The sequence below is a fragment of the Symphalangus syndactylus genome, chromosome 11, assembly GCF_028878055.3.
Source record: "Symphalangus syndactylus isolate Jambi chromosome 11, NHGRI_mSymSyn1-v2.1_pri, whole genome shotgun sequence".
NCBI classification, from domain to species: domain Eukaryota; kingdom Metazoa; phylum Chordata; class Mammalia; order Primates; family Hylobatidae; genus Symphalangus; species Symphalangus syndactylus.
The window spans coordinates 103,311,689-103,330,373 of NC_072433.2; the positions used below are offsets into that span (position 1 = coordinate 103,311,689).

An 18,685-nucleotide genomic window follows, 5' to 3' on the forward strand; every position below is an offset into this window, starting at 1 on the left:
GTGATATCTCAAATATTTAAAATATTTTCTAGTCAAACATTTAGGGGGTCATCATTCTCCAAAACTAGCTAGCCTTATGCAGTTGGTAGGGGTTCACAGCTGTTCTTTAGCCATGTTGCGTGAAAACTTCATAGAGAACCTGAGAAGTTCCACTTTAAGAGTTTCTCTCACTTCAGCATCCTAGGCAAGAAATCAGGAGAAAGGAATGAGAAAGAAGAATCACTAGTGTCAACTGACACATCAAACTCCAGTAAATCTGGGTATTACTTAGGTCAACTAGAGTAATTCAACATAAAGGTAAAATAATGGTTAAGATTTTAAAAGCCAAGTGGTGATTTCAAACTTGTAGCTATTGTTCTAATATGATGGGTAATCACTTTCTGCAATGGTGAACTATTTATAAACTGCTGGCTCCTCAAAATGTAAATCAAGAAAAATTATTCCAGGCTACAAGATGAATTTTCCTCCACATCTTTAACCTGAGGTAGATCCATTTTTTGTTAAAACAGACTTTTTATATTTATTTAGTCAAATTCCTCACATTAAGAAGGAGGAATCTGAGGCCCAGTAAGATTTAAGTGACTAGTTTACGGTCCTTGGGTAGAACAGGAATGAAGCAGAGGTTTCCATTCCTAGGTCACTTCAGGACTGCTAATTGAGGTTCATCAGAAAAAAGACATAAGCCAAAGAAATTAGAACATGAAGTTGAGTATCATCTTTTGTAAAAAGGATCTAGTCATTGCTTCCTTATAATATTGAAAATTAGTTTAACTGTAGGTGGACATTTCTTTGAAATGGTTTCTACCATTAAAAATAAAACTGAAGATAGAGGATTAGGTTGGCCGATGGAACAAAATCAAAACAGCTTATTTCAGCGTAAGAACTTTTTTAAAGTAAATGGCAAACCGCAAATACCTACATATCTGTAATTTTGTGAGCCACCATAAAATCTACATACTCTGTGCCAAAGTGAAAAACGTCACTTAATGACACAACCTTTACTAAAAAGTGCCACAGACTGTATGTAAGAACACTTTTATTTAGAGAAGAAATAAAGTACAAGCTGTCTAGTTCTTAATATGGTAGAACTCTCTATCCTGTCACACTCTGCTTTAATTTATTTATTTATTTATTTATTTATTTATTTATTTAGAGACAGAGTCTGGCTCCGTCACCCAGGCTGGAGTGTAGTGGTACGATCTTGGCTCACTGAATGCTCTGCCTCCTGGGTTCTCGCCATTCTCCTGCCTCAGCCTCCTGAGTAGCTGGGATTACAGGTGCCCGCCACCACACCCAGCTAATTTTTTGTATTTTCTTTCTAGTAGAGACAGGATTTCACTGTGTTAGCCAGGATGCTCTCGATGTCCTGACCTGGTGATCTGCCCACCTTGGCCTCCCAAAGTGCTGGGATTACAGGCATGAGCCACTGTGCCCGGCCAATTTGTCTTTTAGTTAGCCTGAGTAAATTTAACCTCTCAGAGGATCCCTCAACTCGTGAAAAAATCCTTAATAGTTTCTGTCTTACATGAAACAAAAAGGCAGACCTATGTCACCTGGAGTCATAGGACCCTGAGTTATCTCCTAAGGTAACTCTAATGTACATTCCTTAACTCCGAAGCTAACAGCTATGAAGGTGAATGCCGATAGCTGCTGTATGTTTCACAGAGAGACTCAATGATTATGAAGATTCTGACCATATCTAATAACAGACAACAGATAATTGTACAGTAAGATTTAGGAAAAAAAGTCATTTCAGTTTCGAAAGTTTTGTTAAGGTATGTAAATACGTATCTGTTGCCTATTAGTATGATGATGTGGTAGACAAATTGCCTTTGTCAGGTTTTAATTTTGGCTCTGCCATTAATTAGCTATGGGGTTTTTGAGAATTTCAGTCACTTTAACAAATATTTATAGAGAGTTACATACCAGGCACTGTGCAAGTCATTTTAACAATTATCTTAGGAAATCCTCTCAGCAACCCTAAGGGTTTGACATTATTATTATTATCATCTTACAGGAAAGGGAACTGGGGTTTAGATTGAGTTTTTTCTCAAGGTTCAATAGCTAGTGGCCTGCTTCCAAAGCTGTATTATTTTGAACAACAGCCAGTTTCTGGAACTATGTCCTTAACAGGTACTTTTGACCCAGTGGGAATGAAAGGGGAGAGCAGAAAGAGGCATGTAGGATTCCAGCCCTCCTACTTCTGCTTCAGCCAGAGAAGTTGCCTGTTCATTGTTTTAATATATTGAGCTTTTCAGATAAGATTTTAGAGGGGAGAGGGTTCCGTAGCATAAAATGCCTGATCTCACAGTATTATGCTTCACTAGAATGAAGGGGTAAAAGTGGTATTAAGATAATATAAGAACAGTAAATAATAATTCTCGTTGGATAGGCTTCAAAAAAGAAATGCATTTGTGATGGACCTTGACAAACAGATAAAATCTTGATTTAGTTGAAGGACTCCATCTGGGGAAACATTAATGAAAGTACTTAAATTTTCAAATGTTAATTAAAATGTTTATTTTTAAAATGTTTCCTTTGATCCTATTTTTCTTTATTAAATAATACCCTGGACAGGAATTAAGAGCACAGCCTGAAGGGATTATGAAGTCCAGTAAGTGGACTACTAATGGAACAAATAGACAACTTGTCATATTTCAAAATTAAATGCTGACTGCACTATGAATATAGAAAAGTACAGTTGTGACCACTACATTCTGTACCATGTAACATCCTATGTATGATTTCAGTTCTTTTTAAGACCACCAGACTACAGTTACAAGAAAGCCAAGATCAGACTGACTCAATTTGCATTACCAACGTGTTCAGGGAAAGCCTAGTTAGGGAAGACAGAAACTTCAAATTTCACTCTTTTGAACTGAATTGGAAAATGTCTTAATATCCACTGCCAGAAAATATCACCCCAAAAGTGAAAATTTAGATGTTTCGATTTCTGAAATAATGACTTTGAAGAAAATAGTTAGAAATTATAAAACATACAAATTCCTATTTGTCACACTATGGAGGTATCCCATTACTTCAAACTATATTACAGGGCTATGATAATCCAAACAGCATGGTACTAGTACAAAAACAGACACATAGCCTAATGGAAAAGAACAGAGAACCCAGAAATAAGGCCGCATACCTACAACTATCTGATCTTCAACAAACCTGACAAAAGCAATGGGGAAAGGATTCCTATTAAATAAATAGTGTTGGGATAATTGGCTAGCCATATGCAAAAGGTTGAAACTGGGCCCTTTCCTTACACCATAAACAAAAATGGATTAAAGACTGAAATGTAAAAGACAAAAGTATAAAACCCCTGGAAGACAACCTAGGCAATACCATGCAGGACAATGGCACAGACAAATATTGCATGATGAAAACACCAAAAGGGATTGCAACAAAAGCAAAAATTGATAAATGGTATCTGATTAAACTAAAGAGCTTCAGTACAGCAAAAGAAGCTATCAACAGAGTAAACAGAGAGCCTAAAGAATGGGAGAAAATCTTTGCAAACTATGCATCCAACAAAGGTCTAATACCTGGTATTTATATGGCACTTAAATTTCCAAAGAAAAAACAAACAACCTCATTAAAAACTGGACAAAGGATATAAACAGATACTTTTCAAAAGAAGACATGCATATGGTCAATAGTCATATGAAAAAAAGCTCAACATCACTGATCATTGGAGAAATGCAAATCAAAGCCACAATGAAATATTCATCTCAGTCAGAAAGGTTATTATTAAAAAGTCAAAAAATAACAGATGTTGGTGAGGTTGTGGAGAAAAGAGAACACTTATACACTGTTGGTGGGAGTGTAAATTGGTTGAACCATTGTGGAAGACAGTGTGGTGATTCCTTGAAGACCTAACAGCAGAAATACCATTCAACCCAGCAATCTCATTACTGGGTATATACAAAGGAATTTATTAGTAAGCCATTCTATTATAAAGACATGTGTATGTTCATTGCAGCACTATTCACAATAGCAAAGACAGGGAATCAAGCTAAATGCCTGTCACTGGATAAAGAAAATTTGGTACATATACACGATGGAATACTATGCAACCATAAAAAAGAACGAGATCATATCCTTTGCAAGGACATGGATGGAGCTGGAAGCCATTATCCTTAGCAAATTAATGCAGGAACAGAAAACAGAAACCACATGTTTTCCCTTATAAGTGGGAGCTAAATAATGAGAACACATGGACACATACAGGGAGCAACACACACTGAGGTCTATTGGAGGGTGAGGGTGGGAGGAAGGAGAGGATCAGGAAAAATAACTAATGGATACTAGGCTTAATATCTGGGTGATGAAATAATCTGTACAACAGATCCCCATGACACAAGTTTACCTATGTAACAAATATGCACATGTACCCCTGAACTTAAAAAGATAACACGTACAATATCAAAATTATGCAATAGCTATAAATTTAATAAAAGTTGTACGAAGAATTATTGACAGAAATTTCAAGACCTAAGCAAACAAAAGAATCATATTCACTGACCAAGAATACCACTTTTACTGCTGTGAGTAGAAAATATTGTGCTAAGCCAAAAAAAAATAAATAATTGAGCTTTTTTCTTTAAGCTCTATACCAGCATGTGCTCACATCAGAATATTTATTAAACAGTCATCCTTCTATGACCTTGAATTTCTCTTAACTACAATTTAGGAGTGTATAAATTGACTAAAGTGTAGCTTTTGGACAGCATTGAAAGTTTCAGATACAGATGGATACAGATGGAACTACAAGGCAGCCCTGTGAGGGATAATTAGAAAAAGTATAATGTTAAGAGTTAGGCATTTGTAAAGCAGGTAACCTGTTTGACAGAGAAAGAATTAAGGTTATTTACAACAAAGACTTGGGAAAGGTAAAGGAAGATAGCAGAGAGTAAAGCCCTTAGTGCTGATCTGTGCCAGATGTGCCAGACCCGAGTTAGGCATCAAAATAGCCTGTGCCGTTCTGTTTTTGTCATAATTTTGTTTTGTTTTGTTTTAATACATTTGTCCTGGTCTAAAGACTTGCACAATTTCTGGGAGTGGCCTTCCGTATAGCAGTTATTCATACAGGTCTCTGTTGGTTCTGTTAGAGACAAAGTTGAGTTACTATGGCGCGGCTGTGCAAATATTCTTGTTTTCCTTTTCTATCAACTGTAAAAACAACACTAAAATAAAAACAAAATCTGTCATGTGAAGCAACTCATGTATGTTGCTATCTCTTGGATCCAGAAATATACTGACAAAATTGAAATGGAAGACCAGAGACAGAAAAAAACAAAAAAGCAATTTCTCACCATGCATATTATTTGAAACAAAAAGAATTTAAGTTACTGACGTCTTGTTTGAACGTCTTGTTTGGAGATTTCTAAAAATCAAGTAATAATAAGTAACAGTAAATGGTACTGTGCCCATTATTATAGTTTTAATTTATGTTAAATGTTAATGATGTTGTCTTCAGCAATTTTTGTTTCTGGTGAAAGAAAAATATATTCACATCAGAGCATGGTTACCATCCATATTCTTCCTTTAAAGTCATATTTTTCATCATACATTCTCATTACCTTGGTATATTTGGGACTGCTATGGTTGGGGCTATTTCAGGTAACAAATAATTGCAAAGAAGTGTTTACTTTCTATTGAAATATTCTTTAATTTTGTTTTATGACAGGATTGAGGTGTGCCCTCAAACATTATTCAGTGATTATTGTGGATTAGTATTTGGATCTTTTATCTGTTGGATATCTGGATAAATCAAATGGCCTGGCCATGGCAAACCACAAAATCCAGTTTTGTAGAGCTCATTTGTTTCAATGAAAGATTTTAATTAATCATATTTGTTGCATCACAATGATTTTGAAGTTACTTTGATATTAAATAAAAAAGAATTCTTATTTGTAATGGTAATAAAGTACTAAAGTATTAATAAAGTATTGAGAATTTGAAATTGACTAGAGAATTTAAAAATGAGAAGAGACAAGTGAAGGTAAATTCCCCCATATTCACATCTACACCTTATGGGTTACAGACATTTGAATCCTGAAAGATAATGCTGGCACGACTGTGATGGTCAATGGATTTATATCAAATAAACTATATTGTAGTTTATAAAATGGTTTTCTCTTACAAAGCCAATTAAAATCTTAAAAATAGAGTGTGTAATGTAGTACAGATTTTAAGCTGCCTTTATATGGCTTATGCTTCTTGTTATATTTGTGTTTTGGGGGGAATTCTTGGCAAGAGATTAGGTCCACATCTGATTTTATGAAATGAACCGACAATGACAGTAAAGTCATAAAGTCAACATAATGATTTAATTGTCTGTGATTCACATAAGTCACTTAACAATTATATTTGTTTAGTGGTATGTTTATCATATGTTTCCAGAATATTCAAGTTTTATATTGTTATATTTTTCAAATTTCATTTTATGAATAATGATAATTTATATTCCCTCAAACTTCCATGTATTACCATAGTTGATCTTTTTTATTCCCTGTTTTGAAAGAAATCTGACTTTACTTTCGAACATCTAGTTTTCATTATCTTGGAGCTAATTCAATCACTGTGATAACTGGAAAAAATTACATTTTTACCTTTTAGTTTGTAAGGAAACTTTTGAACCTGAAACAGAAACTGAATCTTTTTTTTTTTTTTTTTTTTTTTGAGACGGAGTCTCGCTTTGTCGCCCAGGCTGGAGTGCAGTGGCGCAATCTCGGCTCACTGCAAGCTCCGCCTCCCGGGTTCACGCCATTCTCCTGCCTCAGCCTCTCCTTGTAGCTGGGACTACAGGCGCCCCCTACCACGCCCGGCTAATTTTTTTTTGTATTTTTAGTAGAGACGGGGTTTCACCGTGATCTCGATCTCCTGACCTCGTGACCCGCCCGCCTCGGCCTCCCAAAATGCTGGGATTACAAGCGTGAGCCACCGCGCCCGGCCGAAACTGAATCTTTTTGAGATTCCCTAGATGGATTGGTTTTCTTAATTATGCATTGGGTATAGTAATAATAATGTGTTATCTTTCAAGTGTAATTTTCAATTCATATACAGTTTATATTGAAATGCTGTGGCGTTTTTATTTGTTTAGTTCTTAGAAAGGGTAGCTGTTCTGTGGGTTAACAGAGAGAAGATTTTTATACATAATTGGAGATACTAGATGGAAGTAGTCTGGCTAAAAAGGAAAACAAAATTCTATTTGATTGAAGATAGAGGGCTGAGCATACATGATGACTTCTTATCCTTCCTGACATCTCACCTCATAGAAGCATATACATAAAGGAATAGATCCATGCAGCAAAGAAAATCAGAGAGACTTACTAGCACTTGTATGTTTTCAAGAAATTACGAGGAGAAGGAAAAAATGGGAATGAGCTAACTGATGGAACAAGCAGTGCAGAGGAGGAGATGGGAGGGAACTGATCAGCCTGCCTGAACCCTGGAGAGTCTCTGGTCTGAGAATCTGCAAGGATGAATATACAGAGCTCAAAACAGGAGACTCAATTAAAGCACCATATCTGCAACTGGGACAGTTGGCTCCCCTACTTCACTTCTACAACCCAGATTAAAAACCAGTCTGATCTCAGTTCTTCCGAGCAATGAACCATATGGGAAAGGGTGATGTTTCTGTTGTGCCTCTTGGCACGCCACAACTAAGCCTACGTTATTCTGGCTTGGGTTGGGGGGTGCAGTTTTCCTACCAGTTCCTGCCTAAAGTGAAGTTCCTGCCTAAAGTGAAGCTTGCCCGTGTCCAAAGCTACCCATGTGCACAGAGCTCCTAGTTATGCTACCAAGTAGGCAAGAAGATAGGTGCAACCTGTTTTTATTATTATGCTTGTTCATTGTTTTCTGAAGCTGTCATTTCAAATGCTTGATTTTTCCATTATGTTCTTACCTTCAGTTTATTGTTCATTAAGTATTTGTTCCCTATTACACAGATTTTTCACAAATTAAAGCAGACTCTATTTTCAAGAGAAGTAGTTGAGTCTTAGGAGTCTGCAGAAACCACTTTTTCCTCTGAAGACATTTGCTAATATATTGATGGGATATAATTTAGGAAAAATTAGATAGTCTTTACATTTTATCATTTTAGTTTGAATTTAATAATAGCATAAGCTAACACTTATTTAATAGTGTATATAAATGCTAACTGAATATATGTATTCAGTTACTTATTCTTTATATCTTACAGGCAAAAAAGATACAACCCATGAGTTGCTTACTTTTTCGAGTTGTACCTTTTTTGCCTGTAAGACATAAAGAATATTTTATTAAAACATTAAGAAATGTTAGTCTCATTAAGTAGAAGAGAAGAACATAATTCTTATCTTTAAACCATTTAGTAGTGGGAATTGAATGTAGTGTTCAGAAACATTGCAGTTAGATACACTCTTAATTTTTCTCATTTCCTTAAATTTCATGGATATGCATATTGAGCTATTTTCGTATTCAATCTCAGCTAAATAAATTAGCCCAAATATGTATGACTGAAATTACCTTCTATAAAAAATTCCAAAAGCATTTGAAAAATATCCCACGGGTGATAAGTCTGTAATATTTTACTTTATTAAAATGCTGTACCTGGCTTCTGAATGGATATCTAAGAAGAAGAAAAGAATCTACAATATAATGAGAGTTAACCATGTTTTGTCCAAAATGATTTTGAATCACCGATGGGACAGATCCTGGAGACTAGTGGAAACTTCAAATGGTAGTATCCAACTTCTGTTCATTTTGAGGTTATTGAGTATATGAAGAATATTATTTTTCTGTGTCTGACAGTAGCTTTGACATGATTATTGTGAAGTATAATTTAGGTGTTGGTTTTAATCTATAATAGACTGTAACACCTTGTATTTTGGGTGCTATAGAAATTACCTTTCCCTTTGCATGTGTGTGACAGTTAAGATCTGAAGAATCTTGATTAATGGTTCTTGGATTTATGTTTAAAGAAATCAAAGGATGGGCATTTTTCTAATCTCCGTCTTTGGCATTTGAAACAATATACAGGTTGAGTATTCCTTATCCAAAATGGTTGGAACCAGAAATGTTTCAGATTTTGGATTTTTTCATATTCTGTAATGTTTTCATACACAATGAGATATGTTGGGCTGGGACCCAAGTCTCAACGTGAATTCATTTATTTTTTATGTATATCATAAACATATAGCTTGAAGGTAATTTAATGTAATGTTTTAAATAATTTTGTGCATTAAAGTTTGCATACATTGAATCATCAGAAAGCAAAGGTATCCCTGTCTCAGCCAGCCATGTGGATACTCTGTGGTGTTTGGCATCACTGTCATTCCTGACTCTGAATTTGTATGCTACTGATAAACAACTCTTTTATTAGACTTACTCACACATATGTACTTAACAGTGAAAAAAATGAGTTCAGAGTAACTAAGCAGCATAATAACATCAAAGAGTGGCAGGCTTTCAAACTTTACCTACAATGCTGTTTTTGTTAAAAGGTTACTCTACACTGTATTTTATTTTTTTTTAGATAAGAAGAAATATTGGAAACATTTGAGAGATCAAGAAATGGGTCCTCTAGGGATGAGGAGACATTCTGAATAAACTCTGTCCTGTGTTCCTGCATTTTGACTGCAACCCATCACATGGGGTCACTTATGGAATTTTCTGCTTGTAGTGTCATGTCAGTGCTCAAAAACTTTCAGATTTTGGAGCATTCCAGATTTCAGATTTTCAGATTAGGGATGCTCAACCTTCACAAAGGGCCTTTATAGGGATTTTAAATATATAGCTTGTTGTCTACTGAGTAGAAAGATGGGCTGCTTTTGTTTTTCTCCTAACAATATTTTCAGCTTCTATACTAACCAGTTCCAGATGTTCCATGGTATAGAAATATTTAATTTTCATATGAAATTTATGAAAGGAAAATGCATAGGAGGGCACTTTAGCAAAACAATAAGACAAAACAGCTTTTGACAGTTGGTTTGCTATTAATGAGTACATAGGAGTACACAGTAAATGGAAGGCTCATTTAGACCCTTAGAATTTTTCTTAGCAGGGGGCCCTTTACCTGAAATCATGGTACTAGTTTAAGACTTCATGTTCTTTTTTGTAAACACATTTAAGGTGATCAGCTCTTTTCAAAATTAGGTTAATTTTTCAGAAAGAAACAATATATAAAATAAAAGGAATATTATGGTGGGTTCAGATCAATTTTAATTGAAACATAAGCAACAGAAAATTTTAAGATTCTTATATGTGGACCACTTTGTATAATGTGCCTACAAGGTAAAGATTTTGTGGTCATCTGAATTTTGGGAGAAGTAATTTTCCAAGAATTAATACTGAAGCTTTTTGAATCACAGTTTTGTGTACCCAATTTCATTATTTGGTTCTGTGCGATATAGAATGTTCAAGGCTAACTATAATCATTTTTGTCCAATTTGTTTTAAAGAGGGCTCAGCAGCTCCAGGAATGGTATAATGGCGAATGATGTTTACATATCAATACATATCTACAAATATGAGTATATTTGAAGAAAAGCAAATTCATATTGAATTTAAAGGCATATAAATTGGATTTCTTTTCCATTCATGGACATCTACTTGTTTAAAGAATAAAAATTATATTTTGAACACATCCAAAACCTTTTTTCTTACTGAATGTCAATACTCTTTTCTAACAATGTCTTAGAATTTTGTAGTATATCTATTCCTCCCCTAGATAAGATCTCTAGCACACTTACTCTCTTCCTCCCTGTTACTATCCCAGAATACTTTTGTATTTTAATTTTAGATTATTTCCTTTTAAAATTATGCATAAATAATTTAAATTTAGCTTACTACTTTTTGGACACTACTGTTGGACACCACCACATCTTTTTTTCTCTAGATTGATTTTTTTTGTTTTACTGGAATTGATCATTTAATAATTCGTGGATTGTATCTGAAGATATTAAACTGGCCTGTCTGCATGACTGCAAATGTATATTTATTCTCACTTGATTGCTAATTAGACTTGACATAGAGTTCTATGTTTAAGTAATTTTATCTTAGATCTTTGAAAATACTATTCTATTGACTTTTCTGATATTGCTAAAAAGAATTCTGATATCAATATAATTTTCATACCACTGTAGATGACCCTTTTTCATCCCTTCATCCTCTTTCTTTCTCTTTGGAAGATTTTGGAATTTTTATCCTTAGGGTTTGATATTACACTAGGATGCCATATTATTAATGCTTTGCCTCATCTGCCTCTCCTGCACCTCTGCTTTTGTCTGAAACCTGAATCTACCTTTAGCTAAGGGAAATTTTCTTCTTTTATTTCTGTGATTACTTTTTCCACTCAGTTCTGTCTGTTTTATTCTTTCATTCAGTAGTTACTAGAACTTCTAGATCTATCCTCCTTTTCTCTTACTTTATATTTCCTCATTTTGCAGGGGATTCTGAATAATCTTTTGTGTTTGTCTTCTAGTTCAATAATTTGATATTTAGCTACGTCCTTTAATTTTTTTTTTTTTTCCTGAGGGTCGCGCTCTCTCACCCAGGCTGGAATGCAGTGATGCAATCTTGGCTCACTGCAATCTCTGCTTCCTGGGTTCAAGCGATTCTCCCACCTCAGCCTCCAGAGTAGCTGGGATTACAGGTGCACGCCACCATGCCTGGCCAATTTTTGTATTTTTAGTAAAGGCGGGATCTCACCATGTTGGCCAGGCTGGTCTCAAAGGTCCTTTAATTTTTCAGTTTCTTTTTTAAGGCTTTGTATTGTCATTATTTTGTTAGTCACGTTTTTAATTTTGTAGCAGTCTTTTCCGTAATTGTTTTTTTTGTCAGTGTGCTATCTTTTCAAATCTCACTGAGAATTACAATTATATTTAACGTTTTCCTCTGTTTCTTTTACTCTGCTGAGTGTTATTTCTTCAATATGTTAAGTTTGGTGACTTTCTTGCTAATTTTTCCTCAAGTGTTTGGTGATTTTTGGTTGTTTGTTGTTTGTTGAATAGTTGAGAGCCTAGACTGAACACTCTTGGTGGCTGGAGAGTATTTATTTCATCAGCCCAAATGAGAATCCCTTTTTACTTTTTGGGCTATGTAGATTCTCATTACAGAAGCCTTCATCCAATAACGGCAGGGCAAAAGAAGTGGGTGTGGCTGGGCAGGGTATTCCTAGTTGCAGAAGTTTTTCACCTGGGTTTGGGACTACCTTTCCATAAATTGGCTGCCACCTTGTTCTGTTTCTCTAATCTGGGACTCTCCACAGTCAGAAATCACATTTGGTCACGCCTGTAATCCCAGCACTTTGGGAGGCCGAGGTGAGCGGATCACGAGGTCAGGAGATCAAGACCACAGTGAAATCCCGTCTCTACTAAAAATACAAAAAACTAACCGGGCGGGGTGGTGGTTGCCTGTAGTCCCAGCTACTCGAGAGGCTGAGGCAGGAGAATGGCGTGAACCTGGGAGGCGGAGCTTACACTGAGCCGACATCCCGCCACTGCACCCCAGCCTGGGCGACAGAGCGAGACTCTGTCTCAAAAAATAAAAATAAAAAAAAAAGAAATCACGTTTGGGAAAATGTACTCCTGCTTTTGTTATTTATTGACCATGAGCTTTGAGTTTCTCTGAGTCTCTATAGTAGACTCACACTTTCTTGTTTTAGCTGCGGTTTTCTCCAATCTGATTTTGCCTTTAATCACATCTCCTCTGATTTGTGTTTGTTTATAGAACTTCTTCAAAATTTTTGGTCTGCAATGGTATTATTTTCCTGCACTATCCTTCTTTCTTCTTTTTAGAAATATATTTTATATGGAATTTGAGGGGAAAGGAAAGAGGTAAATGTGCCCTCATTTGCCATCCATTCTTTTTAAAAGTAAAACGTAAAAATACAGATTTTGAAATTAAGAGAACTAAGAGATGATGAAACCATTTCAATGGAGACTTATCAACGTATTTTAAAGGGAGGAAAATGTGCTGAATATTGCTGGTGTTTAATGAATTTAGAGAGGACGTTTATTTAGCATTAGCCTCTGTCACCAATTTATTATTTTTCCCTGTGGAAACTACTGACTTTGGAGAAATTCCTTGGGTAATGTTTATTGTTAGTCATCCTGTTTAAGAACACCTTGCTTAAGGTGATCTTTTTATTTCATGGTAGCAAATGGATTGTTTTGACATATTCAATATTGACCCATTTAAAGTAGGCATGTTATTTTCAAAAGTACCGTGGCATGTCAGTATCTTGTAAATTCTAACTTACCAATATTAAAGAAGTAAACCCTCATGTACTTTAATGGAGATTACAAAAGAACTTCACTGTCTTATTCTATGCAAGATTTAGTAAAAAGAGAAAATTAAGTGTTACAGTAATGGTCCTGCAAAGCAGTAGCTCATCTCTACAAGAAAATTAACGGTCTTCTAAAATGGCCAGAGATTTGTTTATAACTTCATTTTAATTAATTACATTTTTGGAAAATGAGTTGAATTTAAGATTAGACCCCAGGCTTGAATTTGTCATATTTTTTATAATGGTATTTTGAAACAAAGTTTGCTAATAGGTGTTTAAAAGAGAGTAAGAAAATATTTTCATTTACATAGGGTTTATTTGTGGAATAAGTATTGTATCTTTGTCATTATTCAAAAATAGAAAAAAGTTGTGAGGCAAAATGTTCTCTTTGTGAATGTTGAAAATCACTAACAAATCTGTGCGATTGGTTTTGTATACCTTGTGAAGACTTGCCAGATTTTATTTTATTTTTCTCTTTTACTTTTTTTCTAGTAAAGCCAAGTCCTACTTGAGAGACATCAGTAGCCTATGGAAATTTGTTGCTTTTCTTTGAAAAGTGCACCTGCATCCAAAACTGAGTAAAAACATATTTCACAAAGAAAACTATAACTAATTAAATGTCTCAGTACTACCTCATTTGCCAATGTAACTAGTTTTGGTTAAAAAGAAGTTAATTATACTGTTCACAACTGTTTATTGAACAGAAAAACTGGATGCAATCAGAAATCATAGGTGTACTCATGGAGATGAAAATCGTAGATGTGACCATTGCTGTTTCCTTTTAAGGTTTCCTAATCTTGTCTAACGTAATCACTGAGTTTTATGGGTATTTAGAGGATTTTCTTGTTCCAGGTGGTGGTGATCCTCCTTATTTTATATTTATTTTTCGGTAAGGCTATGAGTAATGTAGATGTATATTCTTACCATAACTTAGTAAAACTCTTTTGTCAAATTGGTCAGTGCAGCGTGCAGCTGGGGACTTCTGAAAACATGTTACCATGACTAGAAATTTTTATTTCAGTGAACTTATTTGACATCTTTCTGGTTATTATTGACCAAAACACCTGACTCCTGCCTCTTCTTTCTTTTTATCCATTTTGTTGTCCTTATTTTGCATGTTTTTGCATATGCACAGATTTCTGACTTCTTCATTCCTATGAACAACCAGAATAACTTTTAGTGGTCTAACTTGTATCTTCACTTATCAACTTAAACTGTTCTTTTTGAAATCTTACCAGTGGGTTCAGTGCTCCTGTCTCTGTTCTCTGTCTTCTGGATCTCTCTTCAACCTTTGCTTCCACTGGCTAGCCATTCTTAACTGTTTCGGTTTCAGAAATATTTTTTCCCTTTAGTTTTATAATAATAATTAGCTGATTTTTCTTGAGCACTTACTTTGTATGTTTGACTATTCTAAGCACTTTACATGTCATACGATCTTTAACACAATCCTTAGAGATAAGTTTGTATTATTTTTTCCACTTTCAGGTAAAGAAAGTAAGGCACAGAGAGGTTAATTACTTTGTTTGAGGCCACACTAGTAAGTGGTAGAATCAAGATTCAGATACAGGCAGTCTGACTAAAGAGCTGGTACTTTTCCTCTTTAGATGGTATACTATTCTGATCAGTGTCTCCTCTCATCTTTTTCTGTTTGGATCTAGTTTTGTATATTTTCATTTGCCCTACACTTACCTGTTAGGTTAAAATTTCTACATCCCTCAAAACTGCTGAAGTATCAGTTAATAATATAGTTTTCAACAGAATAGAAGTTTAATACATGTTGTGTACCAATTTCTCCGTGTTGCCTTTTGAAATTAACTTTAAAGAGAACAGTCATTAACGGATCAAAGTTAGACCTGAGAGGATTTACAGGTGATGCATATATGTGTTTTTGTTTTATCCATAATTCTTCAGTTTCTTAATTACCAATACTATACCAAGACAAATGCCTGCATTTCATCATTAGCAATTAAAATATGATTTTCTTAGAGTTGAAGATTGAATTTAGGGCCAGTTTTTTCAAGTATGTTAATTATGTTTAAATGTGTAAGTCTACTCATTATAAAAGTGAATTATTTTGTAAGCGTTGGTTATTAAGTCTATGTATTCCCAAGTCTTTTCAGTCTGAAGTGAGCTGCAGATACAATGCCTAAGCATTTTGTCCTTTATATTTTGTACCAGCAAAATGAAAATCATTTTTTATAGCCTCATTACTCATTCCCAAAATGATTTGAGGTACCACTTAGGCCCATTTGCACAATATCTGGCAATATTTCTATGTCAAATATGTTACAATCTGTCATTTAAAATGGCCATTGTAAGTATTATCAGGCACTATTGTTCCTTTTTAAAAAATAGTATAAAATTTGAAAACAGTGCTTTGGACATTATGTCTTTAGTGGCTGTAATATAAATGGTTAACCTTACAAAGGAAAAACATGAAATTGTTTGAAATTGGTTTATATTGGTTGTCATGCTAATCATATTTTTTATTAGTTTGCTTATTTGTTTTGATATTGGTTGTCATGATTTAAAATGCTATGGTTGTGTAGAAGTTCTTCACGAATATATAAGCAGTTTTTACTTACACATACATGTATTTTAGAAAATGAATAGTTTATATTTTTGCTGTTGGAGGACTTTTTAAAAACATCTATGAAACACTAAGATACATCTGAATTGGAGCTGAGGACTAAGCTCTGATTTTTTATCTTGCCCAAATTCCTACGTAAGGGGTCTAGAGAGTCACGCCCTACAAACCATAAATTCTCATCAGATGGGTTTTATTTGACCCTATGTATCGTGACTTACTTTTCAACCTGACTCTGGCATAACATTACGAGACAAGGAAAAAATATTTAACCCCAAAATATATTTCATTGCCATACCTTGAAATTGCCCTGCAAAGTGTCTTGTGGGAAAAATCCACATCTTATAGAGAATCCCCTTTCCCTTTTGTTTTCCTTCCTTTCTTTACAGATCCAGGAGATAATCAACTAAGAGCCAGGCACCCTTTTAGGTCCGATAAGAAACATTTTACAACCTGCTCTCTCTCTCTGAAGTCTGCTGTCTGAGAGATTCCTCTGCACAATAAAACTTGGCCTCCACAATCGTTTACCTTAACCTAAACATTCCTTTCCTTTGATCCCAGGTCTTCAGATAAACTCGACCAATTGTCAACTAGAAAATGTTTAAATTTACCTATAGCCTGGAAGCTGCCCCCCCGCCAACTTTGTGTTCTCCTGCCTTTCTGAACCAAACCAGTGTATTTCTTAAATGTATTTGATTGATATCTCATGCCGCCCTAAAAATATATAAAACCAAAATGTACCCCGACCACCTTGGGCACATGTTCTCAGGACCTCCTGAGGGCTGTGTCACAAGCCACAGTTGCTCATATTTGGCTCAGAATAAATCTCTTCAAATATTTTACAGAGTTTGACTCTTTTTGTCGACAGAGCAAACCGTACTTCCTGAAAAGATTAAGAGTTAGAGAGCTAGAGTTTATTCAGAGTGTGAACCTATATACCTATTACGTAAAATGCAAGACCTTTAGAGCCTTTAACTAAAGGAGTGGCCCCTAAAGCAAGTCAGACTCTTCTGTTTCCCAACTACCTTTTGCTGTATAGGATCCACCTGGCTTTGCTTTCTCAGGTGTACATTTTTCTTAGAGGAATTTTAGTGATTAAAGTACAGGCCTTGGTGCTGGGGGAAGAAAGAGGATTTTCTTCTGCAGATTCGTTAAACTGTAATTCAGGTCAAATTTTGAATATACGTATGAAGGCATAGAAGTGCTTAATATTTTAGTTTATTCCCTTTAGTAGTTACAAAAATTACTGCTTAGTGAAAGCTTAGCATCAGGGTGTCCCTTCACCAAAATCTAGGTCTGTGATTTGACAATTCATTTCACAGCACCTGACATTACTATTACATTCACTGTAGCACTTAGCATGCAAAGATTATATTTTCTACAACTCTCAATCTCCTCTGTTATCAGATGATACAAGGGCATTAAATACAAAGTCATGTAAAGGTCAAGTCAAGGCTTAATTTGAAAACAGAAGCCTGAGACCCATCCGTTTACATAACAGATACAGCATTGTGGTCTCTTGTATGACTGTTAGGTCTGAGCACTGCCCCATATTGCTAATTTCTCACATGTTTTTCTTAACATTTTTTTTCTTTAGGAGCTTGATGGAGAGATATACCATTTCTGTCAGATTTTGCAAAGTGTCTTGAGCTCCTTGAAAAATAGGTGTCATGTAAATGCAAAGTATGGTCAGTTCTTTTCACCTAAGACATTATTTGATTTTTAAGCAAGTCCATTCCATGTAAATGACATGCAGTCATATAGCTTACCATGAATACGTTCATGTCCTAAAAATCTCAGATACTGCCTATATTCAGAGTAGCTAACATTTCATTTTGTTTTCATGTGTTCTTTAAAAAGAGTAGGGAAAATGTTTTTTATATTATTATGGCTTAATCTCTGGATTTGGTCACCAGTGAAATGAATTTCATAGCCTCATTCTATTACAGACATTTTGTCTGCTTCACAAATAACACAATTTTGCATTATTGGTGGTCTGTGTTCAAGAGACATTACATCTAAAGAGAGCTAGAAATTGCAATTTAATACTAAGCAATGTGATGTGGGAAAGGAGGCCAACTCTCCACGTGCTCTTTCTGCTAGAGCATAATATTCTGCATATTGACTGTTTTTTTTCAGTATCCCCAAAAGTCAGGATTTTTCATCAAGTTCTGATAATACTGTTGAAATTGACCTTGATTATTCATTTAAAGGTCCTCTCAGACAACTTATAGGTATGAGAATAGCTTTCAGAACTGTAATCATATTTAGGTTATATTTAAGCACTGATGTTACACACTTCCCAAAAAGTAATTTATTGGGACATTTACATAACTCTATGTACTTAAATTTATCTAGTTACTGCTTAAAACATTTCATATGAGCGTTTTTGTTTTCCTTACTCAGCACTTTCCATATGACTTTATTTTCCACTTAGTTTGAAAACTTAAAAAAAAATTCAAGTTAATAAGCATTTATTAAACATCTATTGTATTCAAGGCCCTGGGCTACGTACATGTGGAACATAAAAAATGATGATGATGACAGTGATTGCAAACACTTGCAATAAGTCCTCATAACGCTGTCAAGTAGGTGCTGTTATTATGCCATATTACAAATGAAGCAGATGAGCCATAGAATATTTCATAATTTGCTCAAGGTCACACAGCCAGTGATTTGGGAAGACTGGCTTAAAACACATGCAGTTTGACACGAGAGATCACACTCTTAACCACTGTGCTATACTAAAATGAAGACAAGATCCTTCCCTTAAGAAGCTTTCATCCTACTAGAAAAGTGGTAATACAAATTCAGGGAAAA

General features: G+C 34.9%; 1 protein-coding gene across 8 annotated transcripts in view; it reads left to right on the top strand.

Annotated features, from left to right (window-relative positions):
- The window catches only part of COMMD10 (COMM domain containing 10), a 209,863-nt gene that overhangs the window by 162,683 nt on the left and 28,495 nt on the right, over nucleotides 1-18,685 (top strand). For 2 of the 8 annotated variants that reach the window (XM_063612935.1, XM_063612933.1), the window contains one exon: nucleotides 9,527-10,967. The exons of 3 other annotated variants lie outside the window; for them this stretch is intronic. In XM_063612935.1, coding sequence (XP_063469005.1) covers nucleotides 9,527-9,553 — 27 coding nt within the window. In that variant the 3' untranslated portion in view covers nucleotides 9,554-10,967. Of the gene's footprint in view, nucleotides 1-9,526; nucleotides 10,968-16,254; nucleotides 16,702-18,685 lie in introns of those variants that run through there. 3 more of the 8 variants (XM_063612936.1, XM_063612934.1, XM_063612937.1) reach the window with 2 other exon arrangements.